Source organism: Monopterus albus, unplaced genomic scaffold (assembly GCF_001952655.1).
Source record: "Monopterus albus unplaced genomic scaffold, M_albus_1.0 scaffold108.1, whole genome shotgun sequence".
NCBI lineage: Eukaryota > Metazoa > Chordata > Actinopteri > Synbranchiformes > Synbranchidae > Monopterus > Monopterus albus.
The window spans coordinates 299122-316527 of NW_018127988.1; the positions used below are offsets into that span (position 1 = coordinate 299122).

A 17406-nucleotide genomic window follows, 5' to 3' on the forward strand; every position below is an offset into this window, starting at 1 on the left:
ATATCTACCAGTTGAAGCCACAAAGTGTACGAAAATTTGAAAGGCGTGTTACTACTTCCTGCCACCATGCAAAAGTGAGGCCAAAGTATCGATTGGGGTGGGGGTGCGCGCGCGCCATCTTGCTTTTGTGGTGCATATTGCAACCAGAGGTGAAGCTGAAGGCTCCTATCTACATGTTGTTCAACCCTGCACCTGTGGTCAGAAACCTTCTTGCACTGTTTTGTAAACTGAAGCATAAAGAGAAAGTTTTGTAAATGAAAATAAAAGTCATGAAAACCACCTGTTTTGTTTAATTTCAGTTGACACACAAAAATAATCTACAAAAGACCAAATTAAGTAACCAGTTAAACACAAAATGCCATTTTATCCTACCCCAAAGAGAGCACAATTTATAATATGTCACCCACTGCTCCAGTCACAGGACTTCACAATGACATCCTGAAGGACCACACGTCGACACTCATGGGTTTACAGTTGTGAGCAAATGTCAGAAATGTCACACACACACTGTAATACAACCACACACTAACCGGCTACACCCCATCAAGGAGAGCTACGTGAACAGTCTTTGGCATCGTTCTCTGTGCTGCCGGTCAGTCAGACACACGGAGGAACTAGTCAGGGAGAACAGAGAGACTCGGGAAGATCGGTTTTGTCAACGGAGGTATTCAGCTGAGGGAATGTATGAAGGAGTTCAGACAGAGAGCATCATGAATTTCACAAATCTGACCACTGGGCCATTCTGGTTTTTGTCACCAGTGACTGTGCAAACAATAGCCATAAGATAGCTAAAAACAGCTGTACTGACCCTTTCTCTGTGTCATTTTGTTTTCTGCTCAGCCTCTTAAATGGCCACAAACTCTGGTTCTTTGTGCTCCCACCCAAACTTATCTCTGCATGTTTAAGTAACTACATTCACGACTTAAAAACCTCAGAATAACTGCATTCACACAAACATCGGCAGAACTGAAGGAACCATGAAAATAGAGGTAATTCCAACTTGGGAGTGGTCACACATTACTCAAGGTGTTTTTTGTAGCCACACCAGCTTAACATGAAATAGGTAAAGTAAGATAAAAGTGTACAGCTTGTTCTAAATTAGCTGATTTATTGTATCGGTGTTATACTGTATTTGTTTTTATGCAACTACCATTTGCAGCCATTCTGCCAACAGTTTGTGGATATGTCTGTAGTTACTAAAGTTCAATAAAAACTGTGAAAATGACAAATTCTACGTTCTCATTCAGCGAATATCACATAAGTAACTGATTTTTTTTTTAACATGCACTTAACAGTCGTGTTTCCACCAAATAAGCTACTCTTGTAACAGGAACCTTTTGCAGAACTTTGTTCATATTCCTTTGTTTCCACTGGAGGATCTAGGGTCTAAATTTTGTTCCAGGGTGTAGTTCTCCCCCCCCAAAACGTCCCAATGGTACATCCCAAGTCTCTTATAAGCACCAGAATTTCTTTGTTTCTTTTCCTTGTGTCTTAGCCTCATCCACATAAGATGAAAATAAGGAAAAGAAAAAGAATCAAGGAAACACATTTAAGGACATGAGATGTCCTTTGCTCAGACCCTTCATCTGTAGAGCATCCAATCACCAATTTCTGATAAAAGCAAATCAGTCCATAAAAAACTTCAGCGAACGGATGCTTTCATGCCTCCGCCAGCATCCTTGCTCCTCAGAGCAGATAATAGTCTTGGGACATATCCTTGTTTGACCCAGAGGTGACATTTGAGGACCAATCATACAAGAGACATGAGATGCAGCACTAGTTGACAGAAATACTTTGATGGTCCAAGAACTATTGGGGTGAGGCAGCAGCGCTGACTGGTCATTTACCGCAGAGCATTTTATATGCGCCATTCTTAAAACTCCGCTGAAGACCATGGCGCTTTTACATCAGCGGGTTGATTTGTTTATTCTTCCCAGGGCTGCGGTGGAAATCCAAATCACAATACACTGAAAGGAATGTAAGTTACCCCAAGGAAAATTCTTAGACTTTAGTTCCTGGGAAAGAAAAATACCGGGAACCTTCCAGTGGAAAAGTGCCTGATGTTACCTCAAGGCGAGCTTGCTGTTGCACTGCTGGGTCACAAAATACAACCTAACATATTCTCAACTTCTCAATAATGCAAGGTCTTTCTTGAACACGTTAGACAGCAGATAAATATTTAGACAACAGACTTGTTCCACCTGAATGAATACTCTCCTGTAAATATCACCATTTAAGTAGGTCTTTTTTAATTTGCTGATGTTTGTAGTACATTTACTTATTTCCATTTTATACTTTGATTGTAATGAAGAGGAAATGGATCTTGTTTAATATAATCTTTTAAAAAATAATGTTTGTAGCATAGAGGCCAAAGAGACTAAACCAACAAGTAGGGTTGCAGCGGTATACCAGTTCACGGTATACCATGGGATGAAAACTTATGGTTATCATACCATGCACATTTGCTTAGTAACGGTATCACAAAACATTTTCTAAATAATTTTCCACACTGACTGTTCATTCGTTAACCTCTAACTTATAAAATAACTCGCACTGATCCTGATCTGACCCCAGAAACACACACACAAACTTCACCAGCTCGTATAAGTGAGGGTACAGACAGGATCAGTTTGGCTGTGGTGTTGTGCACCTACAATAAACGTAACTATTTTGATAATCCTTCAGAGCACTGTAACAGCACTACTGTTACAAACCACCATCAATGCATGAGTGACAGGCTTTTCAATGCAATGATATAATAGTATACAGAACAGTATAGTGTATATACAGTATAATGTTTTTCTGCACTGAGTAGCCTACTTCTATTTTTGATACTTCAAGTATATTTTCGTGATACTTTTACTCAACATTTTCAGTGCAGGGCTTTTACTTGTAACAAAGCATGATAGCAGTACTTTTAGTTAAGTAAATGATGTGAATACGTCCTCTACTGCTGGTGCTAAGATGCAAACTAACATGCTCTACTTATATGCTTTTTTTTTTTTTTAATTGCATTTAAAATTCGGTTTATTCTCCAGGATCAATCCTCAATCAACTGTCTCCATTTCTATGACACTCGGTGTAGATGATAATAGTAATCGTGAAATACCGTGATACCAGGAAACTGTGATATTTTCTGAGACGGTTATCATACCAAGAAAATCTCATACCGTTGCAACCCTACCAACAACGAGAATGAAAGATTCAATAAGGGATTCATTTGGCCGTGGAGCTTAGGGAGTACTGGAGAGTATTTTACCAACTTGGAACCAGCTCACCGTCTTTCCATCGACTGCATGTAATCACACCACCTCTAAATTCGCTCTGCATTCTGTCTGAACCCACTCCAGAAAAATAAAAAGGAGTCTCATACCATCTACACACATTCACAGCTCCAGAAATGCACTGACGAGTTGAGTAGAGGTTGAAAGCCGAGCGAAAATCTGCGCTTTTGCATTGAGCGTTTTACAGTCCTGCATAGATCTTTGTCATACTTTTTCAATACAAACTAAGGCGTTGAGTTATAAGTTGGTTTGAGTCAATAAGCAGAGTAAATAAAATATTAATTCACAAACAATTCAAGTAGGCTACAATCTTGATGTTTCTCCCCTCTCTTACAGGCGACTCCTCCCACCAGAAGAGGAGCCCAAAACATTTTCAGTTCAAGTCTTTTTTCCAGAGAAGGTCCAGTGCATTTAAACAGCACCAAAACACACACTGAGCAAGAGAGGGGCATCAAACTTACTCAATATTGTGAAAAGGGATACACATCCTTATTCAGAATAATCTGGAAAGAAATTAACAGTATATTGTTTCTACGCACAAACACACATTCAAATCGATTGCGCACACATACACACACGCAATAATATGGTTTTGTCCCTGTGTAAATTACAAATAATTTATCATTATTAATTTAAGCTACTACTTAACAGTCATTTGTGGTAACAGAGATGACCAACAATAAAGTTTCTACAGACACGACAATTCCCACATCTGAGACATAAGACAGAAAAATAAAACTTAGTCTGCTTTTCTTTTCTGTTTTGCTCTTGCAGTACAAGAGTTCTGTTATTCCACATAAGCTTAAATACAAATTATATTATGTAGCATACGACTTACTCTCGTCCGTAACACCACCTCGCTCACACTCATTCCACAGTGATCAAGGTCGGTCATATGTAAACATGTTGACAAAAATAAAAATAAGCTGAACAAAAGCAAGTGTTCTCCTCATTCACTCGGTCTTGTTCTCATACCCGGTTTGTTAGAAAATACACTTAATTCACCGTTGCCGTTTGTAGCAAGGATAAACTGATTCTTCTTTAGGTCCATTTTAAAAGAGGCCTTGGAGTGGCGCCCCCTCATTACCACATCATCATGTCAGTCAGAGTGAAGTTTCCTGTTGGTGGATGTGGTCAGGAAGCTGCGATGTCACCCTGCCTCCTGCACTATTACTGGTCAGTGGGATTTCCTCTTTATGTCTCCACCCTGGCTTTGGTTCGCATCTGAGTGAAGAGGGCAGAGATTTTAAACTTTGAATGAAGATGAGAATAAATCATCCTGTCAAACCTCCAATAACTTGAAGCAGCATTTCAACACTGACTGATTGAACCTTGTTGAGTTTACACACTGCACCAACTGAAAACCTTTTAATATAGACACTAGTTATGGTGGAGTCTAGTGCCATAGTTGAGTCACTAAACCCAGAGTCTGAGTCGAGTCCCCATTACCCAAGTCAGAGTCATCAAGGTCTACATGAAACAACCGACACAGCCCTCACCATTTTCTGTTCCAAACCTTCTAACAGTGTATTGCATCACCATATTGATCAGCAATTTGATACATAATCATTTAGAGAAAAGGCGAAGTATACACTTTGATGGAAGTGTGCCAGATACAGCACGGTGCGGGTGAACAGGTTTTAATGCCAAATTATTATGGCCGATTACTTCCATGTAATGTAAAACAAGTTGAGGGCAGTTAGGTTTGCTCCAGATAGAAATGATTTGAAATGCACTTTTAAAAGTGCATAATTAAACAAAGACATGGCTTTAGTGTTAAATTAACTTAATCATCATATTCAGTGCAGAGTCTGAGGTTCATCACATGTTGAGCTGCTGCAACAGGCTCCGGGGGAGGTTTTAGAGGCTGCTGCTGCTGCTGCTGCCCAGGTAGGAACTGGCAGCAGCTTCACACATGATGAGCTGTGGCTGAGTTTCTGTCTCCTGGTGTTTAGATGGTTCTTTGACCTGATTGCATTGAACAATCCAGGTTAGACTGGACTTTCTGTTTACAACTATAAATAAAGCTGAACAGTGGACAGGATTTAACGCCACATGTCCATGAGACATCAGCTAGTAGGAGCAGAAGGAAATGTTTTTTAATTTTTCATAATTCAGACAGCCAAATCACACATTGTGATTTCACATGAATCAGACTGCTGCTCTCAAATCAAACAACCATCTGTACAGCAGGACAAAACTGTTTACTGCAAACTACTGATACATGGCATCTTTGAATGACTTCAGTTACGTTGCATGCGTCTTTATCGTGCTACAGCTAAAGAGGACAAACCAAAGGCATGCCAAACACCAAATACGCTGATGCTAACAGAAAGTTTCAGAACAAACAGAGCACCTGAGCAGAGGATGACAAGTCAACTTGACACAGGCAGATGGATGAAGGAGGGAGGGGAGAGAGAGAGAGAGAGAGAGAGAGAGAGGGAGGAGGAATGCAGATTACCTGAGAAAGCAAGCTGCAAGTGAGGAGGTAGGGCAGCTTGCGACCCTGACTGTAGGCTCTTATATAGATCTGGGGAGAGATGGAGGGAAAGATGGACAGATGAGAGGGGAAAAGGCAACAACAACAACCATAAGGCAGGAAGATGATGAAGGGAAAACTGGTTAAAAAGTGGGCTGGTAACAATAGAGAGACAAGGAACAAAGTGAAGTGGCAGCAAAGCGCATAAGTACAAAAGGCTGAGATTACAGAGACCAACACAAAAGATGGAGGACAAAGGAGGGAGATGGTGGTTTATTAAAAAAAAAAAAAAGGAGGCAGGGCAAGAGGGTCACAGAGAGAGATGTGGAGCAGAGCAGGCACATTGGAAACGCTGCTGGTATGGCTCAGTCATTTAATTATTTCAAATTAAAATTGTGATTTGTCCACAAATTAAAAAACATGACCAACAACAAGTTGATCCTACTAACAATTATCTGTGGGTCAAGGCCTGATTCATCTGTTGTCATGCGAAAATCTTAAAAACACGTGAATGAGCAACAGTTGCTGGCACCTTCCTTCATCCCTTCAGTCCCACACACGTCATTCTGCTGCAGTGGATACTCACTATAGCTGAACAGTCACAGCAAATGCGCTATTTATTCTTTTCTGTAATTTTTGCTAATTACACAAAAACATGGCTTAGAACTGTGCAGGTATGAAAGTTAGAGAAGGAGACTGTGTCTGTATTAATCCAGATAAATCCAAAACCAGCTCTCTCTCTCTTGGTTTTGGTGTTTTCTGCCCCAAAAGCTGAGCTTCTCAAAAAGGCCTCTGGACTGTATAAACCTGAAGAGACTGTCTTGCCGTTGTAGCGTCTACGAGGAGAACGGAGCTTTATTATATCGGCGACCAAACAGATAGTGGCAGTAGCTTCCATTTTGTCGTTTTCTTGAACATAATCCAGGAGAGAAAGAGGAAGTCAAAGAAGGTGAAGCCTGCTTTGCTTTCTTCTGTTATCTGCCTGTTCTGTGATGAAACCATAATTCCAAACTTTAGCAGAAATGCTTCTTCTTTCTGTTAGATTATGTTCTTACAGTCTGCTCACTATAAATATTGCCTGGAACATAAATCGAAATAGTATACATTTCTTCTTCTCTAGTTTTTTTATTTTGTGTGTAGCTTGTTTGCCCTCGACACATGCGCAGTAGGAGGAGCATTACCCCTTTTGGTGTTTGAAACTTAAATGCTTAGTGTGAACACTTCATTTTTGAACAAAGACGATGCTTTCGAATTTATCCAGATTAATGTAGAGATGTTGTCTTTTATAAAGTAAATAAACCAGGAAAAAAATAAGTTCCCAACTGTTCCCTGACACTATTGGCATGTATCAAACTGTCTGTTCTGTATCTCTTGGTGTTTATGCATAAGGTTTCATAAAAAGGGTCCAACACCTCTGTTCCCCTTGATTTTTCCCTCTGGGGTCTAAAAATAGCACTAAATCTCAAACGTTGCTCTTTTCTTTACTTCAGTTTTCAGTATCAAACCATTCTTTAGCAAGTTATGTGCCCACTCACCCATTAGGTCGCTCTGAGCTAGGGGGTATCCTGAGTTGGAGCTGGGGGCTGAGCCCATGCCAGTGGCCCCTGGGGCTCCAGGAGGGCTGAAGTTGAACAACGGGGGGAACTGGAAGGGGAGCGAGACGGGCACCAGGCCTCCCAACATCCCGAAGCTCAGGGGCAGCGCTGACGGGCTGCCCAGGATGGACGTGCCTGCGGTTGATACCTGCAGAAAAATGGGCAAAGAGAAGTGAAACCACAGTTTGTATTTTCATGGATTCAGAACTGCAAATCTGGGACTTTGTTACATATCCTTCTTAGTAGTATGAGAGAAACCTGTGAGAGGTGTGATGTTGTGGAGGACGTGGCCAAAGTTCCTGAAGCCGTCCAGCCGTTTCCTGCTTTTGAGCCCTGGTTAGCCCCGCCCACCACCCTCTGCCTGGCTGAAACTGAGGGTGAAGACGATGGGGGAGTTTTGTCTGGGTGGCTGCAGACAGCTGATGCCACCCCCTTGCTGTTGTTAGAGTTGCTGTTGATGCTACTGTTGCTTGTGGTGGACTGAGGTTTCTGGCCTCCAGTGAAGCTACAGCTACCCTGCGTTTGCTTCAACTGCCCACCGCCTGATACAGTGAAGGGAGGCCGATAGGTTTTGGGGATTTTGGAGGAGAACTGGTGTTGTTGCTGTTGGCTAGGGATCATCTGATGGGACAGCGGGTGTGACGGTGAGGACGATGGGGAGGGGGAAGAGGAGGGCGGTGGGGTGGGCGCAGGTGGCCGAGGTGTGAGCTTGATGATGGGAGAAGAGTTGCTGCTGTGGGAGGACTTGGTGAGGGTGGCCTGCATGGGTGTGATGAAGTTGGGCTGGTGGTGGTGTGTGTGGGATTTAGCTTGAGAAGAGTGTGAGGTATGGGAGGTGGGGGATGATGAGGAGGCCACTGGAGAGGGAGGGCAGAAGGACTGCAAACTGGGGTGGGAGGCAGAGTTGGACCGGGACTGGGAGGAGGGGGAGGAAGAAGGTGTAATGCTGCTGCCATTGCTGCTGGTGCCACTGGCTTTGGCACTGCTCTTGGCTAGCCCTTGGGGGGCTCCCATACTCCCCAGTATCCCTGCTGGGCTAACAAAGCCCTTCTGATGCGGAGGCAACAGAGGAGAAGCCGTGGGAGGAGGCCGCTGCTTTGGAGGTGAAGGGGCAGGATGTGGGTGCAACTTACCACTCCCACCCATTATCTGGCTTGGCCTGTGACTGGGTGATACCATGGTAACAAGTCTCTGATTCTGGGTTTGGCCCACAAGGCCAGATCCTTTAATCAGGCCGTATGAACAATCTGCGGTCCTAGAGACCAGCGACAGGCCTGCTGCCTGCACGCGAGCTATGGAGGACACAGCCGGAGACAAGGAAGAGGAGGTAGAAGAGGAGGTTGGTTGTGTTGTTATTGTTGTTGGCAGGTTCCCAACAGACACAGCTGCAAGCGGGGAGGTCTCCACCTTAGACAGTGAGTGATGTGGTGTTGTAGAAGTGACCAAAGCAGAGAGCTGAGAGCCTGAGGGGTAGTGAGGGGTGATGGGGGGAGGAGAGGAGGTGGGAATTTGCGAGGGTGGAGGAGATAAAGGGCTGTCTGAGGGGCCCACGCCCTTGGATGCGTTGCTGAGGAGGGCCAGAGCGTGAGAGATCGAGTCCAGAGAGGGAGCCATCAGATCCTCATCCAGAGAGTCCGACAGACAGATGGGCTCAGAGGGCAACGAGGAGCCGGGGGCCTCGTGGGCGGAGGTTAGAGCAGGTGCGGAGGTGGACAGAGACGGTGTGGAGGTCACGGTGAGCGCTGGTTTGTGGATCCACAGACCCTCCTGAAAAGCAAGACAAATGGACAGTATCAGTAACATGACACTTGCCAACAGCTCTTTCAAGTTACCTCAGAGGCTGAGAACTAGGCTTTTATTCTAATGACCTGTTCAACATGTGATAAACAGGTAAACTCCATGTTTACAACGGAAACTTTTAATGTGTAAAAAAAAAAAAAAAAAAAAAGAAACACTGTTTGTAGCCTAGCAAAGAGCAACAGGGTGGCGAATGTAACATGACTCTGCTGTTCTGATGGTATTAAAAGTTATAGAAATGCACATAATACTAAATTTACCATGTGTTATTATAATGGCTCCATGTTAAACCTTTTACAATCCTTTGTTAGCAACAGGACTTTACTGGTGTGTGTGCTTACTTCTGCTATAGTTTGAGACTCTTATTTGAATACTGGCTTTCACACAAACATTACAAAGAAAGAAGCAGCCCTCCATTATGGAGATAATAAAATAAGACTCCTGAGACATCAGAAGCCGTCCCTGGTAGGCTAGTGGACATCAGATACTTTAGATCCATTTCAGTGCTTTGAGTCACATAAAATTAAGTTAAGGCTAAATAAAAAACTGTCTTCAGAAGTGAGCAAATGTGATAGTAGCAGGTAATACACATGCTGTTAAAGGTTCAAATTAAATAATTACTGTGGGTTTAAATAACGACTATACTATTAGAAATAAAATAAAAAAAAATACAAGTTGTTAGATATTATACAGTGCCTACTCTGAAGTGTCACTCACCTTGGCTTTGGCCTTGGGCCCAGGAACCACTCTCCTTTTGACTCTGCGTGAAATAAATACCAGCAAATATTCAGCATTTTCCGTTTACTTTTTGCATCAAAGCTCCGTCTCACTGACATGCCTAAGTAGTTACTGAGAAAACACGAACTGTTGGCGATAAAGCAACTACTTACACATTTCCAGTGAGATGACCATGAACAGCAAGACTCTCCTTGAACAGAATCCTAAGCCGAAGAAACAGTGTTAATGTCAGAGGACCAGAATACCTGCCCAGGCTCCATTTTTCAACAAGAACTAATTCATCATTACTGATTTGTGAGATCTAAAGCAAGTAAATCATGGGACATACAGTCAGGGAAAAAAATTATTTGAACCCCAGCTGATTTTGTAAGTTTGCCCACTAACAAAGAAATGATCAGTCTACAGTTTAAATGGTAGGTTTATGTGAACAGTGAGAGACACAACAATAACAAAAAAATCCAGAAAAATGCATTACAAAAAAAGTTATAAAGTAATTTGCATTTTCATGAATGAAATAAGTATTTGATCCCCTATCAGTCAGCAAGATCTCTGGCTCCCAGGTGTATTTTATACAGGTAACGAGCTGACATTGGGAGCCCTCTCAGCTCGTTACCTGTATAAAAGAGACCTGTCCACAGAAGCAATCAATCAGTCCAGATTCCAAACTCTTCACCATGGCCAAGACCAACGAGCTTTCCAAGGATGTCAGGGACAAGATTGTGGACCTACACAAGGCTGGAATGGGCTACAAGACCATCGCCAAGCAGCTGGGTGAGAAGGTGACAACAGTTGGTGCGATTATTCGCAAATGGAAGAAACATAAATTAACTGCCAATCTCCCTCGGTCTGGAGCTCCATGCAAGATCTCACCTCGTGGAGTTTCAATGATAATGAGAACGGTGAGGAATCAGCCCAGAACTACTCGGGAAGAACTTGTCAATGATCTCAAGGCAGCTGGGACCATAGTCATCAAAAAAACAGTTGGTAACACACTAATCCATGAAGGACTGAAATCCTGCTGTGCCCGCAAGGTCCCCCTGCTCAAGAAAGCACATCTACAGGCCCGTTTGCAGTTTGCCACTGGACATCTGACTCATCAAAGGGAGGATGGATGGGGCCATGTACCGTCAAATCTTGGGTGAGAACCTCCTTCCCTCAGTCAGGGCATTGAAAATGGGTCGTGGTTGGGTATTCCAGCATGACAATGATCCAAAACACACGGCCAAGGCAACAAAGGATTGGCTCAAGAAGAAGCATATTAAGGTCATGGAGTGGCCTAGTCAGTCTCCAGACCTTAATCCCATAGAAAATCTGTGGAGGGAGCTGAAGGTTCGAGTTGCCAAACATCAGCCACGAAACATTAATGACTTGGAGAGGATCTGCAAAGAGGAGTGGGTCAAAATCCCCCCTGAGATGTGTGCAAACCTTGTGGCCAACTACAAGAAACGTCTGACCTCTGTGATTGCCAACAAAGGTTTTGCCACCAAGTACTAAAGCACGTTTTGCAAAGGGATCAAATACTTATTTCATTCATGAAAATGCAAATTAATGTATAACTTTTTTTGTAATGCTTTTTTCTGGATTTTTTTTTATTGTTGTGTCTCTCACTGTTCACATAAACCTACCATTGAAATTATAGACTGATCATTTCTTTGTTAGTGGGATAACTTACAAAATCACACAAACATACAACCTCAGTGCTTGAACTCCACTGGAGCTGTGTAGCTGGTTGTTGTCATATGTGGAAGTCGTAATTTTTATAATGTACAAACTGGGATTCCCTACTCTTTGCTGGGAAAAATACAAGTTTGACGTTCAGGTTTGTTTTTTTAAACCCTTTTTTCTCAGGATGTCATGATGGCCATAGCTGCTCTCATCATCAGCTGGGGTTCAAATAATTTTTTCCCTGACTGTATGTGAAAAAGATAGAACTGCCAGTGTTTGGCCTTTTACATGCAGTGAACAACAGTTGACCAGAACAGAGGAAATAACAGGCCAAAAATAATAATAATAATAAAAAAATCAAACCACTGAAAAAGTACTATTTGCTTGCTGCTGGCCATGAGAGCAGCTATGGCCATCCTGACATCCTGAGAAAAACGGTTTAAAAAAAACAAACCTGAACGTCAAACTTGTATTTTTCCCAGCAGAGTAGGGAATCCCAGTTTGTACATTATAAAAATTACGACTTCCACATATGACAACAACCAGCTACACAGCTCCAGTGGAGTTCAAGCACTGAGGTTGTATGTTTGTGTGATTAATGCGTTACATTTTATTCTCAACTTCAACTATACTGAAAATGAAGCTGCTGTTGTACTGGACTACATTATAATTCCAAGGTGTTCCTAATATTCTGACCCTCTCATGTGTGTAGCTGGGGAGAACAAAGACGTAAAGACACCTCTAAATATAATGTGAGTTTCATTACAAATTAAAGGAGCATCACATGTCTGACAACTATTTCTTATGATTTTGAAAAGGTATCAATAAATCTGTGCAGTCCAGTTTTGGAGTTCTGTGTCAGATTTGGCTTTTTCACTCTGCTTTTTTGTTTTTTCCAATGCAAACAAAAGAAATAAACATGAGAATACCAAATAATTTGTGACTGCAACAATTTTCTGTGAGAAGTGGTGCATTAGCTGACAGAAATGTAAGGGTGCCGATATTTGTGGTCACGACTGTACATTCACAGAGACACACACACACACACACAAACCTGGCCTGCATCCAGCCCTTGGGCCACAGTGGTTTGACCTCATTCTCTAGGAAGGCCTTGAGGTAGTCCTCCACAGACAGAGAGCACTGCTTCTCCATCTCATAGCAGCTTAGCTTCACTCGCACCAAGCTGCACAGCAGGTTCCTGTACAAACACAAATGTCCAAGGCAACTTTAAAACCTGCAGGTGTACCTCAAGGTTTTTGTCATTTCATTAAGAGAATCCTTTTTTTTTTAATTCACCATGGCTACATTTGTATGTTTCCATTAACTTAAAAAGATCCTGTTTGGTGAAATTCAGAGACTCAAATTGTGCAAACTATAGGTCAAAAATGACATGAGACCTGCTTTTATGCACACTAGAGTAAAGATAAAGCAGTGCGAGTTTAATTCTCCAGAATATAAAGTGTTAATTCTTAGTAACTTGCTGAGGAATATTCATTACATTGTCGACGTTTTCCCCTCATTCACTTCTGAGTCATTATTTTTCTCCATCCCAGCAACTTTGAGCAAACTTTAAGGCCTGTGAATGCTCTGTTCACTACACTAGACTAGACACCAAGAGAAAATAGGACTGGTATGAGAAAACAGTGAATACAAGGTACAGCACCACAGAAGCTCTGTACACTACACAGCCAGCTATACCAGCAAGACAGTCCTGGATCATTACCTGAGCTTGTCGTCCCAGACAAACTTCTTCCGTGGGCCCATCACCCTTTTCCCAGGTTTCTCCTCATCCTCCTCCTCTGAGCCGTTCTTATCACCCTCCTCCGACTGTTGCCTGTAACAAAAACACACTCACTCATAAATACATGTATAAACACACATTCACAGGCAAACTGCTTCAATAAAGTCCTGAAAACATCCAATTTTAGTGGTTTCTTACTCTTCTGCCTTGTGAAACAACAACAACAAAAAAAACACAAGGTGATTTACTTACTTGGCAACCTTGGCCATGCAGTCCATGTTATATCTGGCTATCTGCTCTGGCATCACACTGCACACTGCCAACTTCAGCTTCAACAGTGGTGTCCGTAGTCGGTCATCCTGAGGTAGACAGGTTGTGTTAGAGACAAGGGGAGACGGAGAAATAGGGAAATAAAAAAGGAACAAGAGGCAAAGAAACCAAAAAAAGATGAAGAGATGCAGACAACAGAAAGAAAAAGGAAAAGAACAGTAGCAAGAGCAAGAGATGATGTATTCTGTCAACAATGAATTTGAACTTTTCACAACCAAAGTCATTGGAAGCCCGTCTTTAGGCAGTCCTCCTTGCACTAGCCCGCCTACACATTAACAACTGAAGCGGTGGCTAGGGATTCAAAGCTCCATGAAAATGCAAAAATAATCTAACCAGTTTTGAAACAGCAGGAGATTAAATGGTCAGAAATATAATTACAAATCAAAAGACAACATCTGAAGGAAACACTTTCACTCTACTGCTTTCCTGATCCCCAGATAGCTGCTATTTTGTAGTCATAGAATTGTTGCCACATAAGTTACAAAGGAACATTACAAAACACAAACACACAATGTAAAAATAGTCCTGCATTCATAATGCTACTTAGGAAAAAACAGAAAAACATTAGAATAAAAATATACTTGAAGTACTAAAAGTAAAAGTGCATATTATGCAGAATGGCACAGTTCACATCAAATGTACATCATATTACTGGATTATAATTACTGATGCTTTATTGTGTACATCACATTTAAAACTGCAGCTGGTAAAGGTGGATCTAGTTTTAATTACTTTACATCAAGGATGTAAGGTAATCACTAAACTTATACTGTAATTAGTTTTATTAATCTCATTCTGAAAAGTAACTAGAGTTATCACATAAATGTAGTGAGTACAAAGTACCATGTTTTTTCTGAAATGTAGTGAAGTACCTGTATAAAGTGGCAGAAAATGAAAACACTCGAGGTACAAATACCTCAAAACTGTACAGTACTTGAGTAAACATACAGTTACTTCCCACCTCTGAAGAAGACTACAAAAGACATGTAAACATGTTTTTTTTTTTTAATCAATATAAGGCAAGGGGGTTTCTCATACAGACAAGCTTCACCCACCTGGATGTTGAGGCTGAGCTTCTTCATCCGTTTGAGGAGCGCTTCTTTGTTGCACGGGACAAATGCCTCCATGTGTGAGTAGATGTCTGAACGTACCTCAGAAGGCTGCTCCTGCACCTGCAGCTCAATACTGAGAGGAGGAAGAGGAGAGAGAAGAAGTCAGTAATGTGGAATTCAGAAGGGACAGAAGGATAAAGAGAAGGAAAGTAAGGATAAAGAGAAGGAAAGTAATGAGGGAGAAAAAGATGGTGGAATACAGGAAAACAGTATAAAGGGGAAATGAAGATTGAAGGAATAGATAGTGAAGAATAAAAGGCACTGACAGAGCAGAGAGAGAAGGATGAACATGAGGATGAAGAGGGGGGACTTGAACTGAAAAATGTCATTAAAACAGACAGAGGAAACTAAACGCTTCAAGACAGCAGGAGAGGTGGAGAGGAACATCTGCTGAAAATGAGTAACGGTGCCTTCACACATACAGATTCAAAAGGCTGGGCCTTCGACAGCTGCCAGTCATCGTGAATAAGATCTTGCTCACTGAAGTCCTGCGCCACCCGCAAAGCTACAGATACACAAAGTGCCCAGCCACACTACAGAGATATCTGCATAAGGTAGAGCAACTCTCAACTTTATGTAAATATCCTCTGACACAGTGCGAGCAACAACCAGGTGAGAGCTAATCACGATCATCTCGATTCCGGTGGAAACCAAACCACAGAGTTCACTGCTCCACTGACACTCTCTGACGTGTCTTTAACAAGTTACTGAGGCATAAACAGAAAAAACAATGTGTGGAAACAAACTGCTGACATACACCACTGTCCAAAATTCTGGGATCACCTCCATTTTTTGTTATTAAATTAAAGCAGTTTGAGTCTAAAATAACCTTAAACAGTACAAAGATAAGAAGTAAACTGCCACTGGGAAAACAAAGAGGAAAAAGTGTCACCAAAAACCGTGTGTGTACATTTAGCTCAACATTCATCTTTTCTGCAGCGGCAGAACTAAGTTAAACTTTGAACATTGATGCAACTCCTACAGATGTTCCACCTTTTGTTGATTATGTACAACAACAAATCCTATCTGTGCAATGACTGTTGGAAAAGACTTACTACACCCTCTGAAGCATTACTTTCACAATGAAAATTAACAAAGTCAGACTTTTTCAGGGTTTCATCCTATAGCAGGATAACGAGTCAAAAAACAAAACAAAACACATCCATGCTGTGAAAAACAAAAAGATGGGAGTGTCAAACGGCAGAATTACCAGCATAGTGACTTTCCAGATGCCACTATCTATCTGAACAAATGCCTCGAGCGTGTTCGACTGTTGAATTACGCCAAAACAAACAACTGTCAAAAACCCAAAGTTTTGAACAGTAGCGCACATCAGTACATACTATGGCAGAAACTTCAGAAAACTGTCTAGTCACCGCAGACTATATCAATTATGTGCTCAACACAACGCCCCCACCCCCAGATCCAGCCAGCTAACTTTGTATCAGTATGTGTGACTGAAAAGGGAGCGGGGAGGGAGCAGGGATCGGGTTGGTGGTGATTTAAAAGCTGTCCTACTCACTCCAGCAGAATGTTATTCATATCCAGGGTGAAAAACTTCTTCCTGCCCTCCTGATCAAACTGCCGTGAGGCCTGTGGGAGAAAAGGTCGAGTCAGCAAACAACACTGCACCAGTACAGCACAACTACATATACATAAATCTGTGATGCTCCGCCTCTGAGGGCTGCAATGTTCTTCCTTACTTCTCCTTTACCTGTGTGACGATGAGCTTTATCTGGCTGTAATTTTAAGCTGCTTGGTTAAAACACTGCAACGTTTGCCTGTAGTGCAGTTCACTGGGGTTGCTGTGAAAGCTGTCAGTCAAACTCTGGTGTGGACCCAATAGCCAAACCAAGATCAAATTAAAGAAGAAGGTTTCAGACCACTTCCAAAATAACTTTGATGAGGCTCATTTGTGGTGTGAAAACACTGAATTTTTCTTACAGGTACATACAGTGGGTACGGAAAGTATTCAGACCCCCTTAAATTTTTCACTCTTTGTTATATTGCAGCCATATGCTAAAATCATTTAAGTTCATTTTTTCCTCATTAATGTACACACAGCACCCCATATTGACAGAAAAACACAGAATGTTTGACATTTTTGCAGATTTATTAAAAAAGAAAAACTGAAATATCACATGGTCATAAGTATTCAGACCCTTTGCTGTGACACTCATATTTAACTTAGGTGCTGTCCATTTCTTCTGATCATCCCTGAGATGGTTCTACACCTTCATTTGAGTCCAGCTGTGTTTGATTATACTGATTGGACATGATTAGGAAAGCCACACACCTGTCTAAGACCCTACAGCTCACAGTGCATGTCAGAGCAAATGAAAATCATGAGGTCAAAGGAACTGCCTGAAGAGCTCACAGACAGAATTGTGGCAAGGCACAGATCTGGCAAAGGTTACAAAAAAAATTTCTGCTGCACTTAAGGTTCCAAAGAGCACAGTGGCCTCCATAATCCTTAAATGGAAGACGTTTGGGACGACCAGAACCCTTCCTAGAGCTGGCCGTCCGGCCAAACTGAGCTATCGGGGGAGAAGAGCCTTGGTGAGAGAGGTACAGAAGAACCCAAAGATGACTGTGGCTGAGCTCCAGAGATGCAGTCGGGAAATGGGAGAAAGTTGTAGAAAGTCAACCATCACTGCAGCCCCCC

At 42.1% G+C, this 17406-nt stretch overlaps 1 protein-coding gene across 1 annotated transcript in view; it reads right to left on the bottom strand.

Annotated features, from left to right (window-relative positions):
- Positions 1-272: 272 nt before the first annotated feature.
- LOC109966276 (ubinuclein-2-like) overlaps positions 273-17406 on the bottom strand; it is a 29167-nt gene continuing 12033 nt past the window's right edge. The window contains exons 5-15 of the mRNA XM_020611005.1: positions 16264-16334; positions 14685-14814; positions 13552-13658; positions 13282-13392; positions 12613-12756; positions 10046-10096; positions 9873-9915; positions 7617-9125; positions 7299-7506; positions 5746-5814; positions 273-4508 (exon numbers count right to left, since the gene is read on the bottom strand). Coding sequence (XP_020466661.1) covers positions 4462-4508; positions 5746-5814; positions 7299-7506; positions 7617-9125; positions 9873-9915; positions 10046-10096; positions 12613-12756; positions 13282-13392; positions 13552-13658; positions 14685-14814; positions 16264-16334 — 2490 coding nt within the window. The 3' untranslated portion in view covers positions 273-4461. The remainder of the gene's footprint in view (positions 4509-5745; positions 5815-7298; positions 7507-7616; positions 9126-9872; positions 9916-10045; positions 10097-12612; positions 12757-13281; positions 13393-13551; positions 13659-14684; positions 14815-16263; positions 16335-17406) is intronic.